This window comes from Solea senegalensis, linkage group LG3, assembly GCF_019176455.1.
Source record: "Solea senegalensis isolate Sse05_10M linkage group LG3, IFAPA_SoseM_1, whole genome shotgun sequence".
Taxonomy (NCBI): Eukaryota; Metazoa; Chordata; class Actinopteri; order Pleuronectiformes; family Soleidae; genus Solea; species Solea senegalensis.
Window position 1 is genome coordinate 9,896,724 of NC_058023.1, and position 20,124 is coordinate 9,916,847.

A 20,124-nucleotide genomic window follows, 5' to 3' on the forward strand; every position below is an offset into this window, starting at 1 on the left:
CAGTAATGCAACTATCGCAAACATATAGTCAAATATTTTACGGTATACATGTGTGTGGAGTCACACAGTTAACTTTAAGTTGGTGTGTATTTTTAGTACCCAAATAATAGGTGTGTAAGAAACAACGAGTCTGAAGAAGAAACAAAGACCAAGTCATTGATAGTGAGAGTTGTTCACCGTGTGTGTGTGTGTGTGTGTGTGTGTGTGTGTGCGTGCGTCTGGTGTTGACAGAAGTGCAGGTTTGGGCAGGGTCGACATGTGACGTTGTGTGTTAGGGGAGTATCTTGAGCTCCCAGCTCGCAGTCATTCACTCAGACTCTCTCTCACACACACTCACACACACACACACACACAGAGCGGGATAGGAGACAACAGCAAAGCATCAGGTAAGACCTCATTATCTAAGAAATCTTCATGTTTCTCCTTGTTACACTTCACTACACTTATGTTGTGTAAGAAGTTACTTTATGAAGGAAGAGAAACCAGTTCTCACTTTCTTCTTTTTCCTTCTTACAGCAATGTTCCTGTTCACTGATGTATTAATAATAATAAGCTGATTTGCTTTCTCTACATTCTCAGCATTCCTTCCTTTTTCTCTTGATTTGTTACATTCGTCTTCAGCCCGACTGTATAATCTGTTCCACACCTTATGTGAAGTGACACCTGCAACATCCACACCATAATACTACTTTTTTTTTTTACTGTGTAGCAAAGTTAAATCTAAAATGCTTACGGGTGACATTTGTCTCCCTGTTTCCCGTCTTTGTGCTTAACAAACCACACAGCCGGTGAACATAACTTTATGTAAAGCTAAAGATATTTGAGTGTCTCATCTTGGAAAGTTAAAAAAATAATCATTTATTGGGAGTTTTCCTTGTTGCTTGTGTCTTGCTTTTAAAAATGGACCCTATGGTGTACAGAGAAGGTAGTTCAGGGAGGCTACAACAACAAAAGAGGCGTCACCTTGGCAATGGTTTATAGTGAAATGTAGAAACATTTATAGAAGGGTTTATAGTAGGGATGCACAATATCGGTATCGGTATTATCTGCAAACATGCCAACATCCTCTGATCAGTAGGCTGCTGCCTCCTTCACTTAAAACCTTTACCATACATGTTGTCCCATCTTTCCCATTAACACAGACAGGAGTGAGGCAGACTTTAGCACTGAGAGATAGTCATCACGATGGTGTTGCTTTTGGCAGCCATTCAGTATCCAATAAGTTCGATAAGTGCCTTATCTTCAGCTCAAGTACATGCACGTCCTCATCCTTGACATCCAGATATCAGCATCACAACCCTGACACACACACACACACACACACACGTTTACACACCAATAGTGGCTGCGATGCACCGCAGACCGTCCATGAGGCAGACAGTTGCACGCACATGTGTTTGATTGATCATCCTTTGGTCTCCTTTTAACCTCCCTGAACTTTGAGTCAAATGGAATGTCCTCACCGCCGAGATGAAATGATTAAACTCAGAAAAGCCAAAAGGTGAGGGTGAGAGCAGGGTTATGTAATGGTATTAAACTAATCACATCACTTCTCTTTCAGAGATAACAAAGAAGAAAAGGTGCACGAGAAGTCAAATTAAAGAAAATGGCAATCGGCAAGAATTCCAGGAAAAGCTCATCCAGAAGCTCAATTCGGGCTCCAAAGTTTCTGGATAAATCCAGCGGCTTCTACGGTCGCCTGGATGAGCCTGAAACCACCACAGGAGCAGAAGAGGTGAAGGGAAATCATGTAGAGGACAGAGGGAATGGCATAGAAGATGGTAACACAGAGAGGAGAGTGAGTACCACAGCCCCAGGTGTGGTGCACAGCTCTGGGGCGAATGAGAAGGACGAGGCTGAGGCATTTGATTTCAATGAGGGGGTGATTGAGGATGATGGTGAGACTCTCCTGAGCAGGAAACCCAACCGCCTCAGCAGCAAGTGGAAGAGAAGCTCCAGGAGGAAACAGAAGGACTGGAAGTTTGAGGAGGATTCAGCCCAGGATGAGAGACCCGGTCTAGGCATGGAGAGTCCGGCTGAGCCCCAGCCACTGGAGGCCACCGCGGTGATAACTGAGGTAGAGGTGGAGAAACTGAAGAGGATGGAGGAAGAAAATGAAAAGGTGGGAAGAGGAAAGGAGCCTGCACTTGTTCACTTTCAGGTACGGGAGGATAAGGATGACCAAGTCCTCATTAGGGACAAGAAAAGGGACAGAGAAGAAGAGGGAGAAGAGGAGAGGAGGATGGAGAGAGAGCAGGAGGAGGGAATGACAATGCTGAAGAGGACTACGATGAGGAATTACCGCAAGGTGAGAGAAAACACAGACACACAATGACCAGCGTGTTGTGAAAAACACTCATATTAACTTGCACATTCCACGTTAAGCTTCACCCACCTGGTTAAACGTTAATCCTGTGGAGGTTACATAATCTGGTGGTCACAGGTTGTGGAACAGAGGGTAAAGTTCTTTGGCTATATCCTCTACACACTGGGCTATTAATCACCCTGGAAACCATAACATTACCTCAGGAACACACTGCCTCAAGGGTCAAGGTACAGCAGTCAGTGGTCCATGTCACCAGCATATTACCTAATTACTAATGACCTAATTACCCAGTAATGGGATGGAAATCAAATGGATTTTCTGTTTTCATTGAAACATGTGCACAGAGGTGACATTCCTGTGCCTCATGTGTCTTGAAGCATGGCAGCGGTGACTCGCCTACTAAACCCACATCATGAAAACATTCCAGTGCTGTTAACGAATCAGCTCATGGTCTGACCTCCTGCTTGATTAGAGCACAACCAGTGGTGTAATGTAATGAAGTACATATACTTTGTTACTGTGCTTAAGTACAAAATTCATTCATCTGTATTTTTTATTTAAAAATAAAAAGTGGAGGTAATGGTCTCTATTTATAGACACACATAGACTTACAGGGCCAGAATTAAACCCACAACCTTCCAGCTGGAAGACAACTCACCTGACCACTGAGCTACCATGGCTCAATCCTTGCTTCTCACTACTTTTACTTCTAAAACTTAAGTACATTTTATATCAGAAAATGACTTGTAAATGTCATTTACTTTAAGACATTTACTTAAGTAATAAAGATACTTTTTACAAATATCAGATATCCCTTTTAGGTACGTTATATAAGACTGAGGACAGCCACTGCTTACATTTGTCTTTTGAGTGTAGTTAGGATACCTGCATATTATAATGAAAATTGAAATATTTAGCTTTTTTAAAACTTTTTAATGCTGGTTTGCATCTCCAGGTCATTAAATAGCTTTCAAATACACCAACTGTTTTTTTAAGTCTATTACACTGCCTCCACCCAGTGACACGTGCAGCAACCTGCACTGAAGGTTCTGTCAATAACAAATGAATGATGAGTGAATATTTACACAAGTTAAAATGTAAACAGCTCTTTCAAGGGAATTCAATGAAACTAGGAATTCAGTGCAAAGTGCAGTGAAAGAGTCTCCGGACCTTCAAGTACAAGACTGATTCTTTCCAGGAAACCTCAAAGCAAATTATTGTTCTTAGGAAAAGTAAAGAGTAATTTTTCTTCAGCTGTAGATGCTAACCATCACCCACTTGTTTCCTCCATCAGACCTTGGACCGAGCCTTGCGTCGTGGCTGGGAGGCTTTCATCACCAACCTCTACAGTGTCACGCTCACACCAGTGACTCCCTCCTCGCCGCCTTCCCCTTCTTTAAAGAAGAAGCAACAGCACAACTTAGTATTAGCCGAGTTCCGGTAGAACCGGGCCCTTTTTTAATATTTGCTTTGTTTAAATCATGATTTATGTTGAATCTGTGAGGACTTTTACAGCCACATATGTGTTTGTGTTATGCATTCGGCCTCAGTGAACATTAATTATTTATGTTACTTCCTGAGTCTTAATTACTCGACATTAGATTTGCTGCCTTTTGATTTAACAGTGTTTTCATGTACAAACAGGAGCTGTGGGAGCTAAGTAAGTTGATTTTACATTGAAGTCTATGAGACTGGTTTGAACTTTCAAAAGCAGCCTTTATATGACGGAGTTCAACTAAACCTGGTTCCCTCCTTCTATGTCTAATTTCAGCTTAAATCCAGTTCACTATTAAAACCTCCTTTGGTTTAGCACAGTGAAACTAGTGATGTGTTGATGTGTAAACAAAGGCAATGGGACATTGTGGACGTTTGTTCTGGTGATATTCACGTTTCTGTGAGGTGATCACTGCCATTTACTGCTGTCTCGCAGCTAATCAGTAATCGACTGTGGTTAATGAGACGTGGACAAACACACTCATGCACACAGAATGTCTGTGTCTAGACTCTCATATTAAAACGATTTCAATATTATTTTTGGAGTAAGAATTTAAGTTTTCACCAACTCTACCCCCATGTGTGCACTCAGAAATACACATGTGATGTCAGGTAGAGACTCACAGTGTTTGATCTCATAGCTATGAGTGTGTTCCTGTGAAGGTTATTTAACCTGAAGGAGCAGTGTATGATGGAGAAATTTTTTTTTTTGGTTTTTATCCATTCATAAAATTCTGATTTAAAAACCAACCAACATGTCAAACAGTATTTGTAAAGTATTAATGGCCATTGTTTAATAAAGCAACCATGTTTACAATACACCTGTTGTAATTTCTGCTATTCCTGCTGTGCAATTAGTAGGTCACATAAAATAAGTGATCTTTTTAATGACTTCTTATTAAAAAACAGTGTTTATTCTTTTTTTTTTATAAAAGAAGAAATCTTTTTGAATCCTAATCAACAAAGAAACACAACCTATGTGTAAATGAAGCCTGTCATTGTACGGCTGAATCAGAGGGGTTGAAATGTCGCAACACAGAATCATAACATGGTGGACAGTTGTCATAATTAAAGCCTTGAGAAATAGACCGGGCTCAAAGTTGCCCAGGAGTTAATGTGTTATTCTCAAATCTAACTAACACCATTAATCCTTAGGGTCAATTTTAAACCTCAAGGAAATGATTATAATTAAAATGATTTCTCAAGTTTACGTGTCAGGTATTTTAAGTGTCTTAGTTGACTACCTATATTGCCCTTTAAATAAAAATATAAAACAAACCCTGAAAAATATGAAAATCCCCATACAATGTCACTGATTCGCCTAAAGGTGGAAATTCAGATGTTTTAAGTGTTTAAAGACTTTATATTATTTCTAAGTACAGATATTTTTGATTTCAGTCATTGAATTAAAAAGCTGTATAAATAACCTACAGGCATGAACAACATTGAACACAAACTGGTGCAAGAGAAGAGACGTGAAACTGAAATGGTGTGTGTATTTTTTTGAAAAGCAATAATGTGTTCATTTATTTAGGTTTTTATTTCAACATAATAGAACACAGAGGACCAACACTGCCCCCTCGTGGACGAGGGAAATGATTACGTTTTTTAACGGAAGTGACGCAGAAAATAAACTTTAAACGATTGTGTCTTCAGTGCGACATTTTCACTCTGCAAACAACGAGTTTAAGATTCAAAAACGGTTTATTTCTTCATTTTAATCAACCCAAACTAGCTTGAAACTCGTGAAAAGAAACGTTAGCGCCGTTTTCACATTTTGGTTAAGCAGGTGGGAGGAGTCAGCCGGACATAAAAGACAGGCGGACCCGTTGTTTCGTTCACTTCCTTCTCTGGTCTGAACGAGGTAAGAACTTGTGCCTACTGCTGTGTAATTACTTTAAAACTCGGGAACAAGGATGTTGTTCAAGCAACCCTTTGTCTTAAGTATAGTATGTGTCAAAGGTTCAGCATGTTTTAAATGTTTAAGGTTAATATGTGCTTATTTTGTTGCACCTAGCCACAGTTTGGGCGTAACGTCTGCCAGAACTGAACTCAATCCTTAACCATCCACCTTATAAGCGCTTAAATTTATGGTTATTCATTATGTTCACAAGAGTCTTGTCATGTTTTCTCCATGTTTTATTTGCTATTTGTTGGCAAATAATAACTGAGCTCGTGTATGACTCGATAGAAATGGCCGCTGCTTGTGTGGCGCTCGTGCAAACCTTTGTCTCTCAATGATGATACTTTTCACAGACCTGAACTGATTGACTGTGATTGTACTTTTCTATTTCTGATGTGAGACGCTCTTAATATGCAACCTTGCTATGAAATGCCGGTCTGTGCACGTTGCATACACACGTGCTGCGGTCACGTGTTGGCCCTTACGTGCAGCAACATGCTAACATGATATTCTCTGCTTCATTCATTTCCTAGATGAACGATCCACACACCATGTGCCTTAAAAGTAAGTATACCAGGAGGCCATTTTAGACAGGGAGACTGTGCATGAGTTATATGTTCATCATCGATGTGGGTCCTGGGTGAGGTGTGCATAGGCCCAAAATTCAATTTTGGGTTTTCCTTAATCTTCAAATTCATGAATATTTTTGTGCATTTCTCTTGCTCTGCTCCATTTTGGCACAAATTTTCCAATGTTTCTTGTTAAACTTTAGACTTCAAGTGTAACATTTCTAATGTATCAATAGAATAGTGACTTATTGCCACACACTTAAAGTCATTAGACAAAAGTCCCCTTCCCCAAAATGTTAAACTTTCAGATTGTTTCCTGCATAAATCTCTAAGGAATATCAGTCCTGATCAAAACTATGAAATGCTGAATAAGTATCGGACTATCAGTACTTTAAATTCCACTTTGATACTTATGAAAGCCCCACAAATGAGTTGCATGGAAAATCACAGGTTTTGTAACTGACATCAAGTAATCAAAACTGGCGTTTAAGGGGGTCAAATCTAAGGTTTTTGCAGAAATAATAAGAAGCTAATGTTTTTGGAAGTGGACATTTTGTCATGATTTAAGAGTGCAGTAGATTATACTGACACAGATTACATTAAATGACAAATCCAGTACCTCATGAATACAGATTTTTTTTCACTTTAATAAAACTACACTGGTTTTTGATGACTTGTGTCGACATTCTCATTTGCCAGTTTAAAGAAGTGCAGAGGTCTAAGGGCTCAGTCACAGTTCAATAAATTGAACTAGTCTGTGCTTTGTCTCATGATCCTTAAGATAAGGGAATGTCCATGTGATCCCATGCCTTGTATGATAACATGTAAATGTCATTGCGGCCTCATGCTACGGTGATGTACTACTTGAACTCTCTCACTGAAAATCATTGAGGAAATTTATTTATCAAACTTCTGAGTAGCATGAAGCTGTCTAACTTAACATGTGAATTGGTGTAACCACATGCAATGCTCAGTTTTTTTTTTAATTTTTCCAGGCTCAAGGAAAAGAGCAGGGCAGGACTCTACAGAATCTTGGGTAAGAAGTCATTTTATTAACATTTCCTTAAGATCAGCCTTTGATTGGCTCCATTTAGGGGCTCTGTGCTGCTGTGATGATTCTCTGAACTCTCTCTTACTGAATCAGCCTTTGAAGAAACCTCTTTACCAGATTCTGAGTAGCTAAGGGCTCCCTCTTTGTTACTCAAAGAGAAATAACTCCATAAGGGAATACGGAGTTCATTCTGAAGTTTTTGATTTTAGACAAATCAATAATGGAGCACTGATTTTCCTGTTTACTGTCTGTAGGTCAGTCGGCAGTGGTCCGTCACATAACTCGGTACCTGGAAATCACACCAAGGTGAGATGTTTATTAAATTCTGATAAGTTATTTAACTTGGGTGTAAATATGATGATTTTTATTAAAGACAAGCATATGCCTGACAAAAGTGATGCCAACTTTTAATCTGACTCACCTCTAGTTTACCTAGAGAAATGTCAATCCTTTGGGCATGTAGTTAAGAATGTTTTTTCATCTGAAGGAGATGAACTGGATGTTTGATGACGAACACATCCCCGCCATAACTTAAGATGTGAGTATGAACACTGGTTTTGCGACTCTTATAAATATCAGAAATGCTGTTAATGTGGCTGTAATGAACAGTTACTGATGAATGGAAATGGGTGCATCAGTAACTGACCCAGTCAATGTGAAAGTGTTTCTGACTGTTTGAAAGGATGATTTGGGTTAACACCCATCAAACACCTGGACGACAATTGTCACATGGCGGTTTTGTCACCAAAGCCCTGATCAAACAACGTGTTCAAACTATACCACACACGCTTACAGTTGAACTCCACTCATGAGAAACTTTGTCTTGTAGGGCCTTTGACTGGATTCTTGGAAGACACGTGATCGTTCATGTCATAAAGGTAAAAATGTTTCCTCTGCCTTTTATAAATATGGAAAGGTTTTGTGCAGTTTCTGTGATGATTAACTTAGCTCACTTTGAACCAATGTGAAACGACACGAACGTCTGAGCAACTGCATTTATTGAGCGCTTTTGTGCTGTGAAGTTGTTTCATCAACATGCCTGCTAATTCTATAACGTCAAACAAGTTCTCATCCAATGGAATTCATAGTGGTCTTTCTCTTTCAACAGATGAGTCCAAGACTGCTTCAGCAACACAACCAAGAACCTATTTGAAGGTAAGATGGTCTCATGCCGGTCAAACACCAGTCTTAATCCCAGGCCTGCTGAAAATGATGAGATACATCTGGAATCTCGTTCGTCTGAACTCCTGTTGAGAAATTTAATATCGCTGACATATGAAGGTCAACTTTAGTAGCTGTACATGTTGAGTTTTTTTGCCCCAACCTAATGGCATTTTGTCTGTTACAGGTTCAGGAGGTTGTGGGAACATGGTTGGTCTCCATAGCCACTAACCCGGTGAGTCTTAATGGAGATTTACTGACATGTGTTGGTCAGTTTGTCATGCTTGTCTGGAAACAGTCCAGGTTCCATTTTAAATGCTGTAGCGATAGAATATTTTTCTGCCAATGCATTAAAAAGCTAATTAAATCTTGGAGGCTAATTAGTGTTGCATGATGTTTCCTGCATGATGACACCCGCACATGTCTTACGCCTTGTGTTAATGCCAGACCTGAAAAGGTGAACCCACTGGTGTAACCTTGGCAATAAGGGGAAGACTTGTTGGGGTTACCAACAGTCTGATGGGAAACTGGCATATTGAAGGTCAACAATATTAAGTGTGTATTCCTGGTAAGACACTGAGCAATTCCATTTACCAGTGTTGTATTCTACTTTTAGGTCGACGAGTGCTGAATGGGGAGCAAATGTCACTGGCATTGATGGCGATCCAAAAAGGTATGCATCTTCTTGTGATTACCTCCTTTTAATGTAGAGGTGATGAGCTTCTTGTTACCGCCCCAGTCTGAAAATTCATGACTGATTGGTATATTCTCTGATCACAAGTTAAAATTAAAAAAAAATGGCCTGTAATTTAAACTGGAGAGACTTAACATACATGTTGATCCTTTTGGCAGGTTTGGACAAAGGAGCCAAAGATCTCTACAGTTGAAAGGTGCTCAGCATGCCACTTAATGTGGCACTGTCAAATTTTACCATGTTGGAAAAGTTCAAGAAACTGCCACTAATGTAAGTTTAAATTGCACAAATTAAGTTTCAGAATGTGTTTTGAAAAGTGATGTGTGTTTTTACCGCCCCAGTCTGAGAATTCATGACTGATTGGTATACTATCTGATTTAAAACAGTTGAGCTTAAACTATTTCACAGTAGGGTTCTTGTCATTTCTAAGTTGTCCTTTGTTTTCTCCAGTCTGGACAGAACTTTGCTGTGGAGGACATCACCTGGTTTTCTGCCCTCAAGCTTTACTTTCAACTGGTTCACAAAACCTTTGTCTAAAATGTGTCAACTACAGCCAGCATTTGACATTAAACACTTTTGAAATTGACAATTCTCATGTTTTGCTTGAAAATATGGTCTAAAATTTAAGTCCAGTAATGGCAGTGTTAAACAGTATCAACTTGTATTGTCAATTGTGGGGCACGGTGGCCTCTACAGGTGATGGCTCGTTACTTTCCGATGTAAAACATTTCACTCTTATTTTCTTCCCGTTGATAATTGGCTAAATGTTACAGTTGTCATGGTGAGGCAGCTTTGAGACTGACCTACAGAAGGATTAGGGCCACACGTCAGAAATATTTAATTTCTGACTTTTCAAAATCATACTTTGATTTCTGACTTCTCTGAAGTCAGAACCTTTTCTTCCCTGTGGCCCTAATCCCCTCCCATATATCCACCACAAAGGCACAGTAAAATTTTGAGAAATTTTCCTCAATCACATACCCTGGTATAGTGGAACAGTTAAATTTCCCTCACATACCAGAGGACAAGTACCTGTTTGAGCACCATTGAATGCTCATGTTATGATTTGAAATGGCTGACTTGTGTGAAATTTGTCATGTGTTCATCACCAATTTACCCTAGATATGAGTAATACTGAGGTGTGAAGCAGTGATCTAAAAAGCTTCCAGAGGTTTAAATGTAGCTGGCTCATCAGTTTCAAAATTGAATAAAGTTGAGTCCAGACATGTAGCTCATTTTCACCAGAATTTATTTCTCTAGGAATCTGAGGTGGCAGAAACTGAATTGTGAACTTGAATATAGATTCAACTCTTAAATGCACCACTGGGCTATACTGAACAGTCATCACTGAAGACATTTACATTTATTAGAGTGCATTTGAGGCACTAACTTTATTCATACATACAAGTTACGTGGTCTGAAACATTTTGTTATTCTGGTATATTTCTCTTCATTGTCCATTTATCAACCTCGAGCCATGGTGCTTTGCTGTTGTGTCCATGCAGTTTTGTTTATCAGTCGGCAGTGAAAATCCTTGCACCAATGTCGTCTAATAGCCAGTCCATTCCAGCTAATAAATTCTCTCCCGTTATTGCACTGCAACCAATGATGCACCAATGGTGACTTTTTAACTCGTCCAGAGCCAGCGCCTGCAAGAACAGAACAAGCAAATGCAATACTTTTGTCTAAAACGACCAGCATGTTTAAGACTAATCCATTGGCCTTTGTGGAATAATTTAACAGCACTTGACTTGGGTTAGCACATTTTCATAGGGGGCTAATTTAATCCTCAACTGACAGTGAAGTATGACTTAATATAAGACTTGCTGTGTAATGTTTAGATCTTACCTCTCGTATGGCTTCTTTTGACAGGGATCCTGGTAAATCCTGTTTGTTGGCAAATACTAGTAGTGTTGCACCAGCTAACCTCTGCAGGGAGAAAGAAACAGTTAAGTGCAAGCTTGTGGTCATTCAAACGTAATTTGTTTTAACAATAGTCTGATGAAATCATAGACAGTTGCCTCAGAAGACAGACCAATTTTTAGAATCAAAACAAACACCCCTGATTCAACAATATCAATTTCTGAAGTATTGGACAAGACAAAGCGATTTAAATCCGCATTTGCCCCTCAAATAAATACTAACAGCCGTCAGTATGATTTGTGTGTACCTCCTCCCGCAGCAGTGCACTGAGTTCATCTTTGCAGTCCTGCAGTCTGAGTCTATCTGCGCTGTCCACCACCCACACCAGCCCGTCGGTGCTCTCAAAGTAGTTCCTCCAGTAGGAACGCAGTGACTTCTGACCCCCAACATCCCAAATATTTAATTTAAACCTAGAAAACAAACAGATGAAGAAGAGCACAAGGACTTATTAGTAAGACTGGGAAAAATATATCCTGTTCGTGAAACATTGCTGGGAAAAATACATCTGAATACTTATACTTCAGTATTATATTTTTTCCCATGTGTAGTTTTCTTATATATTGTGCAGTCCTACAATAATATGCGTGTGCTGTATATGTGTTTACCCTTTGTGCTCCAGTGTCTTGATGTTGAAGCCCAGGGTTGGAGAGATGGTGCTGACGTCCTCGCCATTAAATTTCTTCAAGATTGTCGTTTTCCCCGCGTTGTCCAAACCTCTGCACATGCCATGTTAAAGAATTGACAACTCGAGTGACACACCTGACTGCTACAGTTGAATTTGTTCAGCTAGAAACACTCCCCTTTAAAATGATAACATCAATATAGCCAACTCATAATGCACCTGTGCAAATCAGGGCTGCAACGATTAATCGATTATTAAACGATAACTAAATTCAAAGTCAACTATTTCAATTATCGGAGTGTTTTTTTCATTAATCAAAACAGTTTTTCAGATTTGTCACCTTAAATGTGAACACTTTCTGACCAAACAAGTACTCGATTAATCGATAATCATTTATGAAAACAATTGCAAATACTCCAATCATGTGTCAGAATGTGAAAAATGTACGAAGTGACTCTTCATTCAATTGACAGGATTGAAAGGAAACTTTCTTCCACACTTTAACACATTTGAAAATGGCCCGTTGATCACATCGATAATAATTAGGTGTTCTGCAAGACATGAGCTTATAATGACTGTGTATATTGTTTTGGTGGAAGCTTCTAGTTTTGACAACATACTTGCATAAGCTAGCTCAACGCTTCGTGGCTAGCGAGGTAGCATGACGCAGTATGCAACAAAATGCACAAAACAAACGCCACAATCATGTAAACCGCACATTCTCTCCACATACTACCGTTCACTGTCGCACATGACTACATCGTTGTTGGCGTAGTTTAATGTGTAATAACGTGACTGCGTCAATGCTACCTTGCTTCCCCGCTAAGCTAGCAAGCGCTAACAGACAGGATACAGCATCAGCAGCCTCAGCTCCCGCTCCTTTTGCTTCATCTTCGTCAGAATCGTCAGCAAACCCATCTCTGCTCTGTCCGGCTCCGCTGCTGTGGCTTTGTGAATACTACTATTATTACTTTTAACAGATGTACGGGTTGTAATGGAAGGATGTAGTTAGCAGCGTCGCATGAAGGGAAGGGACTGTGCTCGTAGTCCCGCCTCACCTAGCATCTGACTGGTCCATATTGGGGAGCGCCAAATCTGATTGGCTCCAGTAAATGTTTGAAACTGATTGGTCAGCGGTTTATTAAGGTGTGGTCAGTCTGCGCGCGTGGGTCTGTTTGTGGGAAATGACTACTTAACAGTGTGAAGATGTTGTGTCAGAATTCCACAAGATAATAGGATAAAGAAACACCTTTAGCATAAAAGGATACATCACAGTGATGTGTAACATATTATTTATTTTTCAATTAATAATCACAATCACTTTGATTGTTCGTCCATAGAAGACAATCTTATTGAATTACATAAAAATAACAATGACACAATGCAGGATAAATATGATGATGATAATAATAGAAAGTTCTTCATAAAGTGCTTTAAAGAATAGAATTTAAAAAAAGCACACAGTTCTTATAAAATGTCATGTTTATTTTAACAGAACATTATTTTAAGAATTGTAAAACTATATCCAGTTTTAGTGACATATTTTACTTTTAGTAATATGAACAAACCTGCTATAAAACCTGAGTGAGTGCTGGGTTTTCTGTCTTACGTTCATGCTGTCAAAGACATTAATTTGCATCAGTTATTCCCGGAAATTGGTCAAAGCTGTTGGTTGCTGCACTTTTGGCACTAAGCCATGAACTTCCTGGCAAAAATCCTTTCAGGAAATTCCTTGCACGTGGAGGATGGACGGTCATATTCCTAATATGGTCATTAACTCAGAGCTTTTCCTGTCCCAAAACCCATTTTCTCATCCATTTATTCTGATGCATTCAAGTGCTGTCGGAAACATGTGTTTCAGGTTTCACTGTGATTTACTTCACACTCACAGTTGGACTCTGCAACAGGTTAATGCAAAGTAAAGTTGAATTTCACGTTTTAAAAAATAAATAAATTAGGGTTCTAAATAAACTGTAGCCCCTTTAAAGCAGTGTTTCTCAAACTTTTGCAAAACCAAGGACCACTTAACCCATACAAAACCCCCACGGACCACCTAACTCAAAATAGCCCCTAAACGTTTGCGGTCAGCAGTGTTGCAAACTGGCCTTCTGCACTACTCAAGTCAGACAAAGCCTCAAAACAAGTTTTTGATTATTTGTTTTGAACTAGTTGATGTGATATTGGAAACAACATATATATATATATATATCGCGGAAAGTGAAATGAACATACTGCACGTGAAGGCAGCACTGTCCCACCACCCCTAACTCGCAGTGCGCCAGTTTAAAATAATCAGAAACTGAAAGCAGAAACGTTATCGTGTTGCATCACAGGCTGTTAAATGCCACACTTAAAAGCCTTCGTTTCACTTTTGGCGACACATGAGTAAAGCACTAGCTACGCAACCACCAGAGGAAACCGTGCCCTTATCCCGACTGACGCGGACTCGCTGCTCTGATGAACCCGGCTGGACCGGGATTCAGACATTGTGGAAGATCAGTCAGTCAGACATTGAACCGGTTAACCGGTCTGCCGAGGAAGGAGGGAGGGAGGAAGAGAGAAGGAGAGGGGGGATGACTCCTTCACTCATGGACACTGGGGATGAACGCTACAGCCACAGCTCCCTGTCAGCAGAGGAGTGCAACAGCAACACTGCTGGATCGGTGAGTCCTTCATTGATGGATCCATCGGTTAATAGATTAATGAATGAATCCATCAGTTAACTAGTGAGTAAATTAATCTGACAACTGAGAATTATTATTATTATTATTATTTTTTACTAAATAACCATAATATATTTGTATTAATTTCCACTCTTATCCATATTTCTTTCGTCTTCTTCTTTAAAAAATAATAAAAGTTTTTGAAAATGTAAATGTTCCTTTATTGGATTGTTGGAAAACAGGAATGACGAGAATGGAAGATAAAACAGTGAAGGTACCCGTTACAACATGTGTCCTAGTCCCTCCTCCAGCACACACCTGCTCTTTTGTGTCCTTTGTTAAACACCTTGGCATTAAAAATACCATAACAATAAGGCGGTTATTATACAACACTTAAAATCCCTGTGATTGGACTGATTTGCAGACTATTTGAGATTAAGAAATTACAGTTTGCCTTCCCAATGTATAATAATGTACTATTTTCCATTGTTCTGCACCTGTCCTCTTAATAACTACATCAGATTACTTAATAAATGCTCTTGTACAGTCGCAGTGAATACAGTTGTCCTCTATTAATTTAGTCTTCACTGTGGATAACTTGTTATTTTGGTGAATTTGATACAGAAAGAAAACACAACCATTTTCAGTTCATTTAAAAATAAATTAAAACGCAACAACCCTGAAATTTTAAGATGATTTATTTTCACACTATTTCCATTTGTTGCTGCTGAATTTTCCATCACATGCTGCTAGTTCCTCTCCATCCACGTCCAGATGTTTTACTTCTTAATTGACCCCCTGGAATCTGGAGAGCACATGACAACGCATGTGATCACTTTGTCTCATGATCTTCAGCAAACTTTATGCAATATTGAAAAGTTGTTAGGTACCGGGGAAACCACGCACGTGTGTTAATGAGTGGACGTGGACTGTTCGCACTGTTTGTGCATTACAGGAGAGGGAAGGAGAGGGACAACAGGTGGGACACACCGGGATGAAAAGACGAGCGAAGAACAGGGACGCGGCCAGGAGAACTCGCCGCAAACAAACTGAGAGAGCAGATGAACTTCATGAGGTTTGAAACATTCACTGCTCAATGTCTTTCTCTGCTTTCATTCTTTATTTGCCGACAGCTGTCTCTACCACTAACACCCGTACAACCACACACCCATAAACACACACAGAGAGAGAGGGAGAGGGGCTCTATCTCTCTTGAGCTTGTCTTGTGTAACCATCTGCTCACAAGCCGTTTCTTGTAAATTGGGTGCTCTAAAGGAAAGGACTTTCACTCTGGCCCTCCCACTCCCTCCCCTGCCCTCTACACACACACACACACACACACACACAATCTAATTTAGACGTGCAACAATTAGCCAACACCACTGAATACCGTTGGTTGTCGGAAATTGCATTCTTTTAGGAAAAGCTTGATTGTTACTCAGTGATGACCAATTCAAAATGTTCACTTGCACAGTCAAACGTTTAATGTTAGGTTTTGTCCTGTTTGTTCTGCTCTACTCTCTTTATTCACCATCTACCATTTCTGGAAATAGAAAAAAAAGGCACACTCCAATTGTGAATCCATACTTAGAATTGGCCGAATGTTGTTTAGTATTTTAAAATGTTCCAACTGGATTCTGTAAAGTCAGGACATCATAAACATCTTTCACTTTCTGTTTCATTCAGTATGTTCAGTTCTGCTCTTTGTCCTTCAGGTTATTTTGGAAAAAAATGTAAGTTTAGCTTTTTGAGTCTACACTACATACCATGTCTCTGACTAATGAAGAATCTTTTCTTAAAATGTCTTCAAGGAACCCTAACCATGAGTTTTGGGAACATAAATTATTGTTACAGTCAATGACATCATGCTACTTTGTTTATAGTTTACTAACTGCTATTTTTTTTCCTCATTCTGTGATTGTAATAAGGCTTTTGAAGTCATTGAAGAGGATCTTTCCAATCAAAACGTAAACTTGATGTCATTTTCTGCAATGATCCAAAAAAAACCCCAAAGAACTCCTTGCGTCGTCTCTGTAGCACTATTTTCTCCGCTGTATTTGATGGTAGTTGTACACGTCAATGCTCAGTGAAATTGAGCACTGGTTGCTTTGGAGAATAAGTGATAGCAGTTTTAGACGCTTTGTATCGTCACTGATTATCGACACTCAATTTTCAAACCAACTCTCAGCTCTTCAGGGAAACACCTTTTTGTCCTTCAATGCCACTCACCATTTCTCTGCTTTTGGGCTGAGTCTGCACTGCTGTCACCTCAGAACGATATTTCACTTCTCCTTAGAGGTCCTGACTTTGACCACACATCTTCTGCATTTTGGCCGTTGCACTCTCTATTACAGCACTTGAGATGACTCGTCATGAAGTTAGTGTTTTATTGCAGCAGTGGTCAGGCCTGCTATAATATTCTGTAGGTGGGGTGTGATTGCTTGTTTTTTTCCATTCCTGAATCCATTTTTATAGCAGATGAGTGCCTCTCTGAGGGTGAATAAACATAACTTGACATTAAAGTGATAGTTCGGGTATTTTGAAATGTGGTTGCATGAGGTACTGAAACATGGTCGTCGCCGCCTGAGCTGTGTTGCGCCCCCTTTGCCAATGATCAGTGTGAAAACGGCAATCTTGCCAGGAAAAACAGATTTTGATGACTGAAAACAAAAGTCTTATCTTGCTGTGAGACAACCTTTTCAGGCTAGAAACTGGTTTAGTATCTGTTGACTTCCCCCCTTCACAAAAACCATTGATTTGGTAAGTGCAGGTTTGAGTCAGATAAATAAATCCAGTTGAATGATTTTATACACTTCCTGATGGAGCCAGCAGTTTATCATTATCTCCTGTGGAATGTGAGTAAAAAATCACGTAGAGATATCATAGACTTAGGGAAACATTTTATTTTATTTACTGATCCTTCTCTCAAGTGGATAAAATGATTTTTTTCTGCAAAAGAAAATAAAAATGCCATCAATTAACTTTTCTGTTGCTCTTCACTTTCTCCAATGTAGGAGCTTCAGTGTTTGGAGCAAGCAAACTCGGCCTTTCAAAAGGAAATCGCTGCATTGAAGAAAGACTTCCATCACTACACGGACGTTCTGGCTCATCATGAACCTTATTGCCTCCTCAGAGCATCTGTATCCACCAAAAGTTCAACAGTTTCTTCCTTAGGTGGTGGTCAGACCAATTCCATCCCTCCTCCAAACCTTCCCCAGGCCTCAAGCTCCATTCTGGCTACTCCTCCTCCAGTCTCTACCTCCAGCCTTCTCCAAACTCTTGACTGTGTCAAAAATGCACTCCTTGCTCCAACAGTGACCACATTACTCTCCACGACTGAACCCGCTTCCTCCCCGTCCCCTTCAAACTCTGTGACTCTTCCTCATTCCATCTCCTTTTCCACACTCTCGCCTCCTCATTCATTGTTTAGCAAAGCGCTTGTGACCCCAAGGCTGACAGATGTTCTCAGCCACCTTCTTTCAACCTCTATGACCTCCAGCGTCCTCACTACAGCTGCTCAGCCTCGGTCTGAGCATGACGTCATCCATAACACCTCCACCGTGCCAGAAAATGCATGTTTCCCTACTTTTGATTCTGGCTCCTTGGATGAGTTTTTAACAAGCCAGACATCTTCTCTAACCGCTTCCTCCAGTGTGGTCCCTTCTTACCCCAATTTAACTGGAGAAAATGGAGGTCGAGAAACCCAGGGTTGCCCTTTGAATGTTCCCCAGCTTCATTCAGGTCAGTACAGTGGAGATCCAAACAAGTCACACCCACTGTGTACTCTTTTACCACAGCCTCTTCAGTCCCCAACAGTTTCAATTCAGACAAACTTGGAGCAGTGTCCTGCTCCTGCCTTTGCTTTGAAGCCTTGTTACAGACAAATGACGCCCAGTCCCACGCCTCTACTCTCCCTCCTCACTGTCCCGAGTCCTCTAAACACGTCTCAGACTACCAGCAGCTCTGATGGACTTTTGGTTGAGCCTCCACCCTCGCTGCCATCCCTGGGTGATCCCTCCACTGACCTTTCCCTCTCTGAACTCCTGGAGGTCGATGATTGGATCCTAAGTGGAACTAGCAACCATTAAATATGACTTCATGACCCAATGGCGAAGGAGGACCAGCGTCCCCGTGTCAAAATGGTTGTTTAATTTATGTTTTCAGCTGTTTCATTTATGATTTTAGCAAGATACAAACTACTGTATTACTCGCAGGGTTCAAAATCCATCTGTGAAACCTGGCATTTCACGTCTGACATTTGGTTGCTAGGTAATTTATGGGAAAGCGGCATCAGAAGATGAACCGCTGTCTGGGCTGGTGCTCATATTCATCTACCTTTTTTTTTTAGCCCACTAACGTTTTAGAGACTGAAGTCGCATGTTGTTTTATTCCCTTCTGTGCAGGGAATATCTCAAACTTCTTTCAAACAGGCCAAAGTTTGATGTCATAACTGTGAGCCAAGTGTTTGCCAGACATTGTATTTGTGATGGAATCTTTTTCAAGGCTTTTCAAAATCAAAGCGCCCTAAAAAAACTGAGTCAACATGAGAAAATATGTGATATATGTGATTTTCTTTTTTACAGGGTTGAAGTGAACACTTTCTTGTAACTTCATGGAAATGTCGAGGGAAGAATTTATTATCTTTGTCTGCAGCTACAGTGTGAAAGTATGATAGTGCCAACAGTAGCCACACACACTAACATGTATTTAAGGTGTGCTATAGGCCTGTTAAAGCAATCAGTTTACTGGTTGTTGTTCAGTTCAGTTTTTGAGTGAATATTTGTTGATATCTTACATGTGCAATGCTTATTTTGTCCTCTAGGGGGCCCCCTTAGTGATCAAATCAGTAGGTCAAATGCAGCTGTCATTTCAATGTTTGATTGCAAGATATTTAAATATATAGGAAACTACAGCATTAGAGTCATCGAGTGAATCCTCCGTTTGTGCTCATTCCAAATGAGTCAAACAAGACTGTCAATAGGAGAACCTATTGCTGCTATGGCTGCTAACATATGTTGTAGGAACTACAGATGTGAGGAAACTGATTGTGTTTCTCTTCTCCTAACTGTGCTTGTGCATCCTGATTGTATTGCAATGATGGTTTTGGTGTTTCAGATGATAATTATGCTGTTTTATGTCTGCAAACCTATGTAGGAAACTTTAAATTCACTCCATATTGAAGGAGTGAATTTGTGATTTCGAGTGATAATTTGTGTGAGCTATTGACCATTTTGTATGTAATTATGATGTTATATATTTATGCTACATTGTTGATTGCAATATAAAGTTAAATATGAGATTTATTTTTTTAAGTAAAACAGCTCCCAGTTAGCTATTATTATAATTCTCCTTTAAGGATGTGATCTCCTGACCTTTAAATCAGCCTCATCATCATTTGCTCAAAATTCCAGCACATGTGCCTTTTAGTATCTTACTTGCTAAGATTCTACTTGCTATGTAACAAAATAAACATGTTTAACATAAGATGTGCTTTTATTGATGAAGAAACAAAGCAAAATATGGGATATACATACACATACATATGTACATACAATATGGGATATACATGTGTGTGTATATATGTGTATGTATGTATATATATAAATAAACATAAATATGTATATATAGATATATGTAGTGGAGCAATGGATGATACTTGATTCTCAAAGCCAACTTCAGCACCAACACGCGCGCGCGCTCCCTCACCTCAAATAGGCA

The 20,124-nt window shown here is 39.8% G+C and overlaps 3 protein-coding genes, 1 long non-coding RNA gene and 5 other non-coding genes across 9 annotated transcripts; 8 read left to right on the forward strand and 1 right to left on the reverse strand.

Moving 5' to 3' along the window:
* The first annotated feature begins 301 nt into the window (after window positions 1-301).
* Window positions 302-4,639, forward strand: sb:cb1058 (uncharacterized protein LOC394209 homolog). The gene is made up of 3 exons (XM_044020246.1): window positions 302-386; window positions 1,562-2,308; window positions 3,621-4,639. Exons 2-3 carry the CDS (start codon window positions 1,607-1,609, stop codon window positions 3,768-3,770), a joined length of 852 nt encoding a protein of 283 aa, XP_043876181.1. The 5' UTR covers window positions 302-386; window positions 1,562-1,606; the 3' UTR covers window positions 3,771-4,639.
* Window positions 4,640-5,635: 996 nt separating this feature from the next.
* On the forward strand, window positions 5,636-9,784 carry LOC122766910. The gene is made up of 11 exons (XR_006360126.1): window positions 5,636-5,684; window positions 6,257-6,287; window positions 7,288-7,328; window positions 7,598-7,649; window positions 7,831-7,881; window positions 8,173-8,221; window positions 8,452-8,498; window positions 8,692-8,739; window positions 9,121-9,177; window positions 9,357-9,468; window positions 9,649-9,784. It is a non-coding gene; the product is annotated as an uncharacterized LOC122766910 (long non-coding RNA).
* On the forward strand, window positions 7,397-7,472 carry LOC122767355. Its single transcript, XR_006360203.1, has one exon. It is a non-coding gene; the product is annotated as a small nucleolar RNA SNORD26 (small nucleolar RNA).
* Window positions 8,271-8,334, forward strand: LOC122767354. Its single transcript, XR_006360202.1, has one exon. It is a non-coding gene; the product is annotated as a small nucleolar RNA SNORD29 (small nucleolar RNA).
* On the forward strand, window positions 8,904-9,029 carry LOC122767358. The gene has a single exon (XR_006360206.1). It is a non-coding gene; the product is annotated as a small nucleolar RNA SNORD22 (small nucleolar RNA).
* Window positions 9,209-9,284, forward strand: LOC122767356. The gene has a single exon (XR_006360204.1). It is a non-coding gene; the product is annotated as a small nucleolar RNA SNORD31 (small nucleolar RNA).
* LOC122767357 lies at window positions 9,508-9,578 on the forward strand. The gene has a single exon (XR_006360205.1). It is a non-coding gene; the product is annotated as a small nucleolar RNA SNORD31 (small nucleolar RNA).
* Window positions 9,785-10,430: 646 nt separating the features above from the next.
* On the reverse strand, window positions 10,431-12,805 carry arl2 (ADP-ribosylation factor-like 2). Its single transcript, XM_044022148.1, has 5 exons — window positions 12,597-12,805; window positions 11,727-11,837; window positions 11,369-11,531; window positions 11,047-11,127; window positions 10,431-10,847 (listed from the first exon to the last, which is right to left on the reverse strand). Exons 1-5 carry the CDS (start codon window positions 12,659-12,661, stop codon window positions 10,713-10,715), a joined length of 555 nt encoding a protein of 184 aa, XP_043878083.1. The 5' UTR covers window positions 12,662-12,805; the 3' UTR covers window positions 10,431-10,712.
* A 1,222-nt stretch (window positions 12,806-14,027) lies between these two features.
* On the forward strand, window positions 14,028-19,890 carry batf2 (basic leucine zipper ATF-like transcription factor 2). Its single transcript, XM_044021246.1, has 3 exons — window positions 14,028-14,406; window positions 15,362-15,481; window positions 17,421-19,890. The coding sequence occupies exons 1-3, from the start codon at window positions 14,125-14,127 to the stop codon at window positions 18,492-18,494; spliced, it is 1,476 nt and encodes a 491-aa protein (XP_043877181.1). The 5' UTR covers window positions 14,028-14,124; the 3' UTR covers window positions 18,495-19,890.
* The last annotated feature ends 234 nt before the right edge of the window (window positions 19,891-20,124 follow it).